The sequence below is a fragment of the Lepisma saccharinum genome, chromosome 24 (genome assembly GCF_977018435.1).
Source record: "Lepisma saccharinum chromosome 24, izLepSacc3.1, whole genome shotgun sequence".
NCBI classification, from domain to species: domain Eukaryota; kingdom Metazoa; phylum Arthropoda; class Insecta; order Zygentoma; family Lepismatidae; genus Lepisma; species Lepisma saccharinum.
In genome coordinates this window covers 29,583,626-29,598,098 of record NC_139252.1, presented here as the reverse complement: position 1 = coordinate 29,598,098, position 14,473 = coordinate 29,583,626, and the positions used below count along the sequence as shown (strand labels likewise).

The window sequence follows — 14,473 nt, the reverse complement described above, 5'->3', positions numbered from 1 at the left end:
TTAAAAGTAGGGTGACCATAATATTTTTACCCATAAACGGGACATCCCAAGGAGGTGAGTTTACCCCCTCGAAAAAGTTTGGTTACGCCTAATTATAAAATTATCATTAACGTATTATTATTATTTTATTATTTATTAAAGTATGGATCTCATAATTGATTACATCCTTCAATGTAGGGAAATCCAAAGGCACGTAAAGAAAGCTGAAGTATGCAACAATTGCAGAATAGCGATTTTTGGCACGATTAAGCGAAATAGGCACTAACCTTCAAGACAGGCATGTATAGACATTATAAACATGCATTTTCGGACTATAGATATCATGAAACTAACTTTAAACATTAAAGCCTATGTTTTACTACAAAGGAATAAAAAAGGCAAATAGGCAAAATTCCGCACCCTAGTCATTAGTATTATTCTAACTCGTTGCTTCGCTACTGCCCACGTCATTCAGTGTCTCTGGCTTTGTGGCGTACACAGCATTAATCACATTTCCCCACAGGCAGTAATTTAACTGTGTTAAATCAGGATATCTGGATGGATATTCGACTCTTCTTACGTATCTCGAAAGAAAAATATCTCACCTCTGTCATTTTGTGAACTCTAATGACTACCGCTTGGCAAGCTGTGACGGGACTGAAAACAAAAGAAGGCCTGTATGCTCTCACACAAGCTCAACATACACATTGCAGCTTCAAATGCAAAAAGTCCAGTCAAGTCACACTTAATAGTTTCTCTGTAATTAACGTTCAAAGAGTGTAAACATTATTTTGGGAACTGTATATAGGACAATATAGGAAGCTCAAGCAATCGAATTCCGTGTCCTGAGAGGTGCGAGTCTGTACTTAAAAATCTCTGTATTCATTTAAGTGTATTAGCTTTATAAGATACAGTGCGTTCGTTTTGGCTTTGGGCCGAGATAGCGCGTGACATGGCGCAGATGCCGGCATTTTCGTCCCGTAACGTCTCGCTTATTTATGCACATATCCTTAGCATGTAGACAATTATATTTATATTGCATAACGGGTACTAACCTGTGTTATAAGAGTTCTTGAAAGTTGTTCACGCGTTATCTCGGCCCAGACCCAAAACGAACGCACTGTATTAAGTTTGCAGACAGATACTGGGGAATATCTCAGGTTAGGGTATACAAAAGTGGTTTTGAGCACACCATGCGAGAGCCTACCTTATTGGTATATCTCCACAGCATAGCTCTGTCGTACCGCACGTGAACCATATTCGGTTTCTACTGGAATATTTGTGAAGATCGTACCTGTAACAAGGAGAAATGAGAAATAATAAATGATTTCTCTGCTACATGATAAAATATTGCTTTTCAAAGGAATATTCTTATCTAGTGTCCTTATACCTAGTTCTTGGAGGAGGAGGGGTTGAACGGGCCAATCTACCCCAACCCCTATTGGAAATTGGCATCCTTTATTTCAAATTATAAAAAGGCTTATTATTTTGATAATGTAGCGGAAATCGAGTTCAGCATAATACCATAAGTAAAACTGAATTAGTCTGAAAACATTGAGAAAGAAAATGTAGTAAGCCAATAGAAACGACTAAAAGTTCATTTATTAAAAAATATTAAAAATGCAGAATTGTTTTCATAAATATTATTTTAATATAGGTCTTCCCTTTTTAGTTTATTTGGAACTGTCTGCGGAAATTGCCTTACTTTGTTGATTTACTGATTTGGTTTATTTTACTTCGCTTTTCTGAATTCCCGTGTCACTAACAGCACTGGCCGCGGAAATTCCAGTTCAAAAACTCTAGCAATTCCGAGTTAGTCATGATCACTTTAACTAACTAACTCTAGCCTTCTCAAACCCGAAGGTTTATGGATGCAGCAACACAAACCTTCCATCTGTCCCTCTCCTGGGCAAGATCAATCCAATCTTTTCCATCCTTACCGATTTCCTTTAGGTCCATCTCAACGTTCCCCCCCCCCCCCCATCTTCGTCCTGACCTTCCTACAGGTCTCTTATCATCACGTTTTCCAACAAGAATCCTGTAAACTCTTCTTTCCTGTACCGTTCGTGCCACATGGCCTGCCCACCTAAACATTCTTCACTTAATCATTCTAATAGTATCTGGAGATGAATACAAATTAAGTACTTCTAAATTATGCAAGCTTCTCCACTCACCTGTCTCCTCATCCCTTTTAGATCCAAATATATTTCTAAGGATATTATTTTCAAATATTCTTAATTTATGTTCGTTCCTCTTTCAATGTAAGGAAACAAGTTTCGCATCCATATAGGCTAATACTACAAGCAAAATTAATGTATTTAACTTTCAGTTTCTTACATATTATACTACAAGATAAAAGTTTATGAAGAGAAAAGTAACACGCATTTCCTGAAATAAGCCTGCTTTTTATCTTCTCCTTAATATCATTTTTATTTGATAGTATTACTCCTAAGTACTGGAATTTGGAAACTGATTCAAACGAGTTGTTACCGACAATTAAATTTTGATTATTGGCATTATTATATGGTTCTAGTAATTACCTTACTGGTATCTCCCCACTGCATACCTGCTTCGTACCGCACGTGTTCTCCTCTGGAATCCTTATGGAGATCGTACCTGCAAAAACAGTTGAAATTTGTTCATCTAACTGCTAAATGTTAATACTAGATTAACAAAACTCTCTGTCTCAGAGATAATTCTAATTTGATGAGTATTTTAAACTTCTCTCCATTTTATTTTCATTATTTCTCTTGTACTCTCGGTTATTACAAGCATGAAAACACAGTTTTTCATTGTGACGTTTCAGGACAACGCACGCTGCCTTCATCAGAGATCAGTGGTGGATCCAGAGGGTGGGCACAGGGGCACGTGTCCCCCCCAAAATGCTAGAGCAAGTTATACTCGTAATATGTAATTTACAAAATTAATAAAAAAAATTCTTATTAAGTATGTGTATCGTTAAAAATTGCTGAGTGCCGAACATCATTTGAAGTTGGTGCCCCTGTGCATCGTTGAAAGTTGGTGTCCACGTGCATCGTTGAAAGTTGGTGCCTCTCGAACATCGACTATGTTTCTTTCATAAATCGTTTGTAAAGTTTCTCCCTGTTCTTTGTTCCATCATGAAAGAATCAAACGGCATGAAAGTAATGTTTAAAGCGCATTATCCTACCCAACACTATATGCAGGTGGTGCCATCAGAACCAAGCTCCCACTTATTCAACAATGTTCTCAAACAATGCAACGGTCTACGTTATTTATTTATTTTTAAGAAACAGCTGAATGTAGAAGAAAAGTTCTTGTCTGCTTTTTAAGACAATGTCTTACGTAAGTACGAGTACCCCTGTGCGTTAGGTGTTACATTTCTTTGCACGTATTTGAAAATATTTCCTAACTGAGGTTCATTGTTGTGAGTGAGAAGTCAGTATTTGTAGGGTGAGGTAAATGTCTTTAGCAAGTTCCAATTATTTGACGATTGAAAAGTTAAACTGGTGTCCAAATTACTAGCAGCTTTATCATGTATCATGCATGTGACTGAAAAGGACTCAGGTGCTACATTAAACTAATTATAAAGCCAAAAATAATTAAGAAATGAAGTAAAACAGACTGTTTATAATATGAAAATACTTCTGTAACTTGTGCGTTTCTGTGTTAGCGAGGAATACGCTATTTTTAATATACTGTTCTTTTTTACAATGCATTTTTTAAATATATTTCTTCTTAATAACTTGGCCACATGTACAGATGACTGGAATTGGTACTTAAAGAAATATTAAAGTATAAGAAACTTGTTTCACCATGGTAAACTTTAATTTAAAGTAATACTGTAATCTTCATTAGTATTTATGTGTACACTTTTGGAAATTGGTGCCCCCCCAAACTGAATCCTGGATCCGCCCCTGTCAGACATTTATTTTTGGTTTGATTTAAGATACAGTTATAACAATGGTATAAAAAGGGAATCCGTCAATGGATGTAGTCAATGTTTCATTGTTGTAATATAGCAAGTTAAGTGTGAAATAACGGAAAACATCAAGAATCTCTGTGAAAGCAATGATAATTTTGAATTGCCTGATGATATTTGGGACTAATAGTTTATTTTTTAAAAAAAGAGTAATCAATATTTTTATCTGAAATAATAATAAAACAGACTTGGGTTCGAGTTCCGACCTATTTTCGTTATTTAGCGTCGCTATTTCGACGCATTCACTAATCGCGACGATGGTTCTAACATAGTGGTTCTATTCCCGCTTTAAACTATAGTTGTAGCCCCGATTAGTCTATCTGAACATACATAAAGTGACTTTGCATCTCTTGTCTACCAGTGCACACAAAATTACTTTCTTGAAGACTGAGAATGCTATGTGAATTGCAATATCACCCACGTGTCACTCTCTTATCCTTGATTTCTGATTTCTACCTTTGCAACTTCCAATTTTATTTCTTCTAAAATATTTAGAATTGAGAAGTGATTCTCTCTCGGAATATCAGTTAGGTAAGTTTGAGGTAGCTTTTGAGAGCTAACGTCACTCTTACCTCTAGTAAGACCAGAAACCTATCGAACAGTAAATTTACTTCTTAGAAAATAGCATTGTAATAATAAAGTATATAGCGCATAGTTTTGACACTAGATAAAATATATGTGTATTCAAGCTATGTTGCATTTAGTTATAACTTTACCGATAAATGATTCAAGTTTTTAATATACAGAACCAGAACTTACCTTAATGGCGTCTCTCCACTGCATACCTCTGTCGTAAACGGTGTTTTCCCGCCAGATGTTTGCAGAGATCGTACCTGCAAGAACGCAAAATACACAACTGTAATTTGTTACTGATGTAGGGCCAGCATTTTTATGACTTAGCATATTTTTGTTTTGGTAAGCGTGATGTGTTCCCCAAACATATAGAAATTCATATTATGAAGAAACTAATAAAATTAAGGTGCTCCTTAAGGGCATATTTTGGCATATTTGGCCATTTCTACGTGATAGAGCATATTTTGATGGATTTTCGGTTATATTCAGCAGATTTTTGCATTTTCAAGAAATATACAGTCATTTTCGAAGTGGATTCGTTCTTACTCCCATGTTTACTCGAAAGTTCTCTTTTTTCGTTGGACTGTAACAATTTTTTTTTTCATTTTTATTTGAAAATTTAGAGAAAGTATTCATTGTGCATTGCAACTCAGGGCCCATAAAGTGAACAAAAAATAGTACGTATATGAAAATATCTCAGCATTTAGATATTGATGTTTGAAACAGTCCAGTTGTAAGGGCATATTTTTCAAATTATAGTGCATATTTTGTAAACTTTAGGTCATAAGAGCATATTTCATTTAGCATATTTTGGTGATTTTAGGTCATAAAAATCCTAGCCCTATGATGTGTAAATGACACTACATTTAAGCAATGAAAAAGCTGTAGTGGGGTATAGCTACTTATGTTCTTACACAATTCTTACCTTTTTTCGATATAATTTTATTAGTGTATAACTTTTGCAAAATAGAAAGCAGCTGCTTTAATAAATTCAAAGATACATAGTGTAATTAAAATACGAGGGTAAGTCGAAAAGTAAATGCACTTTTTCCTTTTCGTCTGTAGGTTGGCTGTATAGCTTTCTAGGCTTCCAAGCCGATATATGGCACCATTGTCTTCGCACGTGACAGGTTACAGCGTCATCACTTCAATTCGCTCTGCACTGTTGCGAAGTAAACATGGCTGCGCCATTGTCCGTGTGCACCACAGAAGAACAGCTTTCCGTAATCCGTTTTTTGTAGTCTGAAGGTGTACCAAGAACTGAAATCCATAAAAGACAATGTTTTACCGCGGCGAAGTGTTTACCAGTGGATTGAAAAGTTCAAAAGCGGTCGAACAAGCGTGAAGGACGAGGAAAGAGCAGGTCGTCCGGCCACATCCACTACTGATGACAACATTGAAAGCGTCCCAGGGTACTACAAGTGAGTGGAGCTAAGAAATTGATACTTGTAGCGATACTCCTTCGTTACTGTGTTTGATTGAGTGGATTTCCAACAAGTTGAAACCTGTAATTCGAAACAAATGACGAGGTCGATTGTCGGAAGGCGTTCTTTTGTTGCATGAAACGCACGTCCCCATACCGCCGCCCACAGCGCTCAAACTCTTCAGAATCTGGGTTTCGAGGTGTTGGAGCATCCTTCATACAGTCCCGATCTCGCCCGTCAGATTACCACCTGTCAACAGGTGAAGGAAGCGGTGCATACGTGGCTTGCTGCTCAAACCTTTTTTTTCTCAGGGTATCGGAAAGCTTGTGGAACGTTGGACTAAGTGTATTGAAGTGCAGGGTGACTATGTGGTAAAATTATGTCATTGTAAGTTTTCTATTGTTGCTGTGAAAAATAAAATAAATTGAGTGCATTTACCTTTTGACTTACACTCGTACTATATAAGCACACACAGAAAAGTATATGCCGCGTTACCCCCACACCCCCTATACGCCTTCATGGCGTGGTGCTATGCACAGGGGAACATTTTACCTTTTTTTTTTTTTACCTTCAGTTTCATAGAAAATGCAAGAAGTCTGTATCTCGAATGTTTAGGTAGCATCATCGAGAAGGATCCAGGAAGGTGAATCAAAAACGCATCAGTAAAGTATTGCTCGACATAGAAAGAAAAACTCACTTGCATCAAAGATGCATTTTGGCAATACGTTTAAATGATATACAAAAATGCACGAAACTGTAAACTTGCGTTTCTGCTGCAAGACTCCACGTTCCTTACCCTTCCTTGCAAGGAGCCATTCGGTCCTTGTAAGGACCACAAACTCAACACAAGACGAACTCCAAGCGACTGGCGCTGGTGTAGCAGAACTGATACTGCTAGAAGAACACCAGTGAACCAGCCAATGGAAGCCATGGAAACGAAACTTCACAACAACAATCGCCTAATAAACATTCAGGTCTCGTATAATTATGATTTTTGACAGTTTTCTTCTCAATATTGAATTGAACATAGGTCTAAATCTAATAGATAGTGAGTTTTCCTTCAATAACAGTAGCAGATGTGCACACCGGTTCACTCCCATGGCACCCTGCCTCCAATGGGATATAGAAAATTGATTGATTGATTGAGTTGGAGTTTTAAGTCGACTTTATGCACAGCAAGGCTAATCGGGATTGGAGCTACAGTTTAAAAGGTGATCAGAACCACTGTGCAATGTGCCTCCACCGGGTATCGAACCCGGGGCTCCTTGATTACAAGGCGACGATGTTAACACTACGCCATCGGGGAGGCAGGGATATAGAAAAGATGCAAACACAATGCCACCTTGCCAAAATCTTGGTCCGTTGCTTTACTTAATTTTTATATAAATTATTTGGCAAAGCTACTCACAAAATCTGAAACATTGACGATGTTAAATATATAAAAATATCCTATACGCTGATGACTGTACAATATTACAAGAAGAGCTGGATGACTTGCTTCAGTGGTGTGAAATTAATCAAGTCACCCTGAACTTAAAGAAATGTAAACTTGTATCATTCGCCCACAGACACCCTATTCAACATTCATACACTATTTCTAATGTGTTAGTACAAAGTGAGAATATCGTTACTGACCTAGGGGTCACTTTTCACCAAAAGTTAACATTCCAACAACACATTGCTCGCACTTTAAGCAAAGCTCGCAGAAATTTGGGTTTTATAATGAGAACGGGTAATTAATTTAGAAAAAAGGAAACATATCTATGCTACGGAGACATTTTTCTAGCAAAAAATGCAGGCTCGACCAGGACTCGAACCCGGGTCTCTGACATACCGTGCCATTGCTCTACCACTGAGCTTCCGAGCAGGCCGGGACTTGCCTGGTTTTTCGCTGTCGCTGATTTACGTGTCTGGAATAGTCTCTGTCAGTGCTACCACAACGGAATATGTTGTCTTTGATTGATTGTTGTTTTAAGTCCACTTTATGCATTGAAAGGCTAATCGGGACTGGACCTACAGTTTAAAGTGGGATACGAACCACTACGTGCCTCCACCGGCTATCGAACCCGGGACCCCTTGATTACAAAGCGACGACACTACTACTGCGCCATCGGGGAGGCCTATATGTTGCCCTTCAAACACTGTAGACGTCTGTTTTGAGTGCAATTTGCTGCAAGCAAAAAAAATAACCATCTAATTATTGCAATGTCTTTATTGCAAAATATTTGCTCATTTATTAAAGAAGGAAATACGGGGAAAGTTATCAATAAAATGGTATCATTTTTGTTGCAGTATGGAATCTTGCAGCCACTGAGGGGTTTAATGTGTGTAGTAAATGGGATTAATGTGTGTGTGATACATCTGTTTAATTCACAACTCCTGCTCAAGTATTTTTTTCCTAAAACTATATACGAAGTGCATTTTCAAGATCAGCTGTCATCAGAACCAACAGGGAAAGAAGATGATGTGTCATCCCGAAGGAGTTATGAGGAGCTAAAAGCCAATTGCCATCAACTTCTGGCACTTGCACCAGGAAACGAAAATCTGGAGATTCACACATACTATTAATGGGCCCTTTCTTCATTGCTTGCCTTAGGGCAAAAATAAAACTAAAATATGAAAATCGAAGAGAAACAAAAAATAAAAGCAGGATAAACACTCCACGAACGATGTGTGCCTTGTGCGCGAAGATGTGTATACAAGCAGTGTCAAAACTGGATGTAGTGCTTAACCTTTTGTTTACCGAGCCTATTTTGCCAGGTAAGTACGCTGGGACCGGGTCAATTTTTAGCAAAATGCAGAGTTTCATTTAGGTGACTCTAGCTCGGAGGCTAATTGCCCTAGACGGACGGATGAAGTACCGTTATACGTGGAATGAACCATAGATTCGGACTATATAAAATTTATGCACATTGAGTGTATACTATATAGATGCGGCGGGGTGAAGAAAAATGCCCCTCCGCCCCTGGACAACAAAGTACAGGACATTGTCAACATACACATGGAAATGATCGCAGCAAACTATTTCCAAATTGAGGTTCAACTGCAGTATTGGCACTATTATAGTGGAACAAAAATTCCGGTCTTTGTTGGGCACAATGCTTTTATCTTCAGAGGAAGCCGACACAAAGAAAGCCGCCATTTTCCCGCCTTTTTATGGAAGAAGAAGACGTGCAAGAGTACTTACGGTGCAATATATGTGTTAACAATAAAAAACTACGACCCTGTCGAGGTATCTATATATAGATAGCTGGTAAACAATGTTCACTCTTGTTCCAAGTAAAGTGTGTCGCGAATGAAAATACTGTTGTGATGATAATTCCTAAATCATCTAATGTTCGTTTGCCCCGATCACATGTCCGTGTGCCCCGAACATGCGGAACAAACGGACACTGCAATACCATGTGATTGATCGGACAATTTTGAGACAGATATTCCTTATTATGTGTTTACTGAATGTGCGTGCATTGTATGACAACCATTATATTCATTTTTCAATAAAAAGGTTTCGGAGTTATTTTGAGAATTGTGCTTAGGGTGTCAGTTTGCCCCGTTCTTGCCCAATAAAGACACAAATAATAAGATATACAGGATGGAGGATGAATTCCAAAGAGAATGTTACTTCTATTCTGTCCAGAGAATCTCTGCAGGGAGCGAGTGAACGAAAGCAAGTCTCTGCGCAGGTAGTGACTCGAAATGGCTCGACCAATGAGCACGTGAGAGGGAACGGGATTGTGTGGAGGGGGAAGTGACTGCAGTGACCAGCCTTCGCAGCACCGTGTACTGCTTCGCTCTGCCCACTCGATTTCTCCCCTTCTCTTCCGTTTTGCGTGGCCTTGCTCCAGAGATTTCCGGGATAGCGTATAGGAGAAGGGATAGAGTATAGGGCCTGTATTGCTGCAGCCATAAACCTTCGGGTTTAAGAAGGCTAGAGTTAGAGAGTTAAATCCCATTGAATTAAATTGAGACATTTACAGTCTACGAATGTCCGTAATCGTACACTACTGTAAAGTATCATGGTATAGTTTGATATAACATCAGTGACGGCGTCAGAAGAGGGGCGGAGGGCAAAAGTCCCCAGCTAGTCGGCCCGTCCTCCCAAAAAGCTCCCCAGCAAACATGAACATCCACATAAATATATGCTCTTCTAGCCGAACATGCACTTTTGTGTGATACTTCAGTGATAAATTAAATGATATTGCGCCTTTAGATTTGGAAGACACAATATTCCCCAGGAAAGCAAGGCTAGGTACCTTGGAGTATTCTTGGACGAAGGTTTAACATTCAGGGAACATCCAAGAGATACCGCTAACAAAGGAAATGCAAAAATTGGACAATTGTATCCACTTTGGAAAAACACAAAACTGACGATTAAAAACCGAATTACATTGTTCAATAAGATCAATGCTTACGTATGCTTGTGTAGTGTGGCAACATGACGCAACAACTTACATAAATCGCCTACAAAGTGTATACCTAGAACAAAACATTGCGAATAACAAACACCACCCTGCATTTTTTTTAAAAAATCAGATGATTTCAAATCAATAGGTGATTTTGGAAGTATTTTGAATGCTGATTACGGAAATGACATCCATTTTCTTCCCATCACGTCAGGATTTTTCACAATTTCACAATCAAAATTATAATATTTGCCAATCCATTAAGCCTATTACAGAACGCAACAAAATAAATTTAAGCAAGCAAACTTTCAGTTGTTTACAAACCAATAGGTGATTCTGGAAGTATTTTGAATTCTGATGACGGATATGACATAAAATTCATCCCATCACATCAGGACTTTCCCCTAGATCTGGATTTCTCTCCACGTTATTAAGTTCAATCAACCCACTACATTATACCATTGAGTTTTGGACATTTTGTGAAGGAAATTTTTATGAGAGATTTTGAAAATGGAATTTACGTAATCAAAGTTTACAATCTTCATGCCAATGTGACTTGTGAAGATAGAAAGTGGATTAAAAGCTTTTATGTGCATTTATGGTTCAACATTGGAGGATTTGTATACTAGAAAACCAATATTTTATCATCGTCTAAGCAGAGCCATCTATTGTAGAAATCATGGAACTACACATTTTATTGTGAAGTAAAGGCACTTAATATATTGCTATTTTCTGAAAAAACTACACGTGATGGGTAAAAATGGATTTCATTTTTGGAATCAGCATACTGAAATTATTGAGGGACAACAGTCATCTGTGAGTCATCCGAACCCGTGCAGGCCTGTGTAATAAAAGGCACAGATAGATATGTTTCCAATATGCAGTTTCGAGAAATGCTCGACCAAGAAACTATTCGACTTCATGCAGAGAGAAAAATCACCATCCGAATCCTACAATTCACAACATAGGATGAAGGGACCCAAAGATACATACACAAAATGCCCTGTCTTGATCAAGAATATATGTAACTAAATGTAACATCACATAAAGCAGGCCCCTGTGGTAGAGTGGTTAGCACATCGTGCTACGACGCCAGGGGTCCCGGGTTCGAATCCTGCCTGGGCATGGATGTTTGCGAGTGTCCATTCATCAATTTCATCATATCATCACTCATTTTCATCTTCGCAAATTAGCCAAAAGTGGCACAAAAAGCGAAGTAAAATAAAGCAAATCAATCAATCAACATGACATAAGTCAACCAGGATCTCTTTTGGTCGGTGGCTGATAAATCAATAATCAATGTATCATGTTAAAGACAGTACGCGAGTAGGATCAATTAATTGTCTCCATCTAAATGTAGCAAACCTAAGTAGTTCCGGTCTACACCCACTGACGTACGCAGAGGGGCTGATGAAGGTGCAGCCCCCTCTAAAATTTTGATAAAATCAAAATTTTCAAATAAAGGCACTGAAGAAGTCTGGAAAAACCAACGTTGGTAAATGAATAAATACCTCCTTTGAAATAACCCCTTATTGCCATTTTTTAGAGTGCAAAGTTCTAAAAAATACGAAATGTCTTATTTTGTATGCCGCCTCCCTAGAAAGCATCCACCAGCACAATTCCAACCCCTTCCGGAAAAAAATCCTGCGTACTCGTATCTACACCCGTGTAATTCGGACTGTTATGTAATGTGTATATTAGAGATTCTCTTATATACGTATTGCTTAATAACTTGGCCATACGGATGAAAACTAAGGATAAAAGGTGAGAATTCTTAACTCGGAGGCATCAAAGATGCTGAAACTCCAACAAAAATTTAACCGCCATGATAGTCTTGATGTTGATCTTGAAAATGAATCCAGGACAATTGCGATGAAGCCAAAATCACGGACAATTGCGATGATTTTGACGGTGAAGGTCATTTTACAAATTAATGGTAGGACGACAGTAGTTGTATTTACAATAGGATGAGCGCACTTATAGCGTAGAAAAGAAGAGGTTATTTGATTGAACAACCCGATTTGTCTACACTTAAAACAATGCCAAGAGGGGCTTATACCCCAATTCTTCAAGTGTGATATGCTTTTAATTTTAAGAATTCTGAATTCTAGTGTAGAAAAGATGAGCCTCAACAGACAGATTTGCCTACACTTAAAACTATGCCAAGTTCCTATATGATCTTATTATTTACAGTGTGTTTTTCTGTCAAAATCCCAGGAATCTTGAATTCTAGTGTAGAAATGGTGAGCCCCCCCTCAGATTGATTCCGCCATGTGTACATTGATATAAAGCTCATAGCTCCTGGGTTCTGAGACCCAGTAGAGTATGGTGCATAGCCCCATGGTTTTTATTGCCTTGTAATCAAGAAGCTTCTGGGTTTGAGTCCTGATAAAATGTGAAGCCTCCCCTGATTGCAAAGTGTTAATATTGTTGCTTTGTAAACAAGAGGCTCGGGTTTGAGTCTTGATAAAATATGAGATTGAAATACATGTGGCAAAATAATATCTCCACACGTGAGATTTTGAGAATAATTACTGCTAGTTGATATACAACTGATAGCTCCCAGATCTGAAACCTGGTAAAGTGTGTTATACAACAGCATAAAAGAGCAAAATTATTTTATATTGGGGATCACCAGAGCCTAGTTATTGCTGTTGTCTGGGTATAAAAGCACCAGCTCAGCTATTAACTGCTGTTATAATTGTTTTGGCTACACTTGAAATTAAGCAAAAAATGCTTATATTTTTATGCAAGCAAAACTGCCCGCTCAATACAATAGGAGAAGAGCGGGCATGCATAATTAATTGCTTGCATGTTCTTTCTAATCTTTTGATCAGTCCCATGTCTGGCCGGCAATAAATCATGCATGCCTGGGAGATTTTATCTCTTGCATGCAAGCATATAAAATCAACACTGTGCCTTTTCATCTTTCAGAGAAAATTACCATGCCAGCAGATATAATCTCTAATTTACTGGAAGTGCACAGAACTTTATTTTTGCATGCCCGAGCCAATTCATTTTGCCTTTCTTCTGGTAATATATACCGAGAGAGACTTACAAGAATATTTTATTGCACATTTCAAAGTCCCACTTTGAATTGTATTTAGCTGATATAGAACTCATAACTCCTGGGTTCTGATGCTCAATAGAATGTGGACATAGTTCCATGGCTTTTATTGCCTTGTAATCAAGGGGCTTCTGTGTTTGAGTCGGCCCTCTAGAATTGTTCTGTGACTCTCTCATTTCTTACATCATAAACATATGATTTCTCACCTATGAGAATAACACTACATATGGTGTCATCGGGGAGTGTATCGCGGAATTCACAGATAATTTTAATGTTTGTCCTGTCATTAACCACAACTTGTTTCCTTTTTGAAGTGTTGATTACAAACATGGGTCTCTGTGCTTTGAATTCATCTGGTGTGTAATACATGTCAGTATTGCCAGTAGTGACCCTTTTGTATGATGAAAATGCCTCATATAATTTGAGGAAATCATCCTTGGACATGTCTAAATTATAATTTTCTCTAGGAAATACCTCATTTCTGCCATTTTTAAGATATATGTTCTTGATGTTGCAGTTATCAAATTTACTTGAATTTTTTTCCTGATTATTGTGTCTTCCAGTCTGAAACAGTACCACCACAAAATCCGGCATGTCATATTGTATACTGGAGAATGAATTTGTAGCATCAAACTCATAATAGGTACCAGATGCAGGCTTCTGTACACATTGATATGTATAAAATTGTAGAGGAATCTGTGGATTTTTTATTATATCAGCTTTGTATTTAAGAGCATAACTGGCCTCATATTCAACAACTGGCATTCTTAGCTCCATAGTCTGAATAATGCATTTGCCTTCATCAGGTAGGGTATTAGGCAGAGCTTCCCCTGTAGAGTTTATTGCACTGTACCTCATCAAAGCATTGTTATCATTGGCAGCTCTTCTAAATGTGATTCTTAAACCACCCTTCCACATAATATCTTTGTAATCTGAGAAGAATCCTGGCAACAGGCGCATGGGGAACAGCACGGTGTGATTTTTAGATAATATCTTATCACCAGCCTCAAATCCACCTATTTTGTAGTAAGAAGCCTCGGTTTTGGATAATTTTAGTGTGGCCAAA

At 38.0% G+C, this 14,473-nt stretch overlaps 1 protein-coding gene across 1 annotated transcript; it reads right to left on the bottom strand.

Annotated features, from left to right (window-relative positions):
- Positions 1–1,184: 1,184 nt before the first annotated feature.
- LOC145978142 (uncharacterized) lies at positions 1,185–6,868 on the bottom strand. Its single transcript, XM_083110582.1, has 4 exons — positions 6,734–6,868; positions 4,700–4,773; positions 2,520–2,595; positions 1,185–1,273 (listed from the first exon to the last, which is right to left on the bottom strand). Exons 1-4 carry the CDS (start codon positions 6,866–6,868, stop codon positions 1,247–1,249), a joined length of 312 nt encoding a protein of 103 aa, XP_082966708.1. The 3' UTR covers positions 1,185–1,246.
- Between the last annotated feature and the right edge of the window lie 7,605 nt (positions 6,869–14,473).

Excerpts from the sequence above, each read along its gene's own strand:
- LOC145978142 (XM_083110582.1), bottom strand. The coding sequence starts at position 6,868 with ATGGCTTCCATTGGCTGGTTCACTGGTGTTCTTCTAGCAGTATCAGTT. Across the intron at positions 4,774-6,733 it reads ATGGCTCCTTGCAAGGAAGG|GTACGATCTCTGCAAACATC; the intron begins GTAAGGAACGTG and ends GCGTTCTTGCAG. Across the intron at positions 2,596-4,699 it reads AGTGGAGAGACGCCATTAAG|GTACGATCTCCATAAGGATT; the intron begins GTAAGTTCTGGT and ends CTGTTTTTGCAG.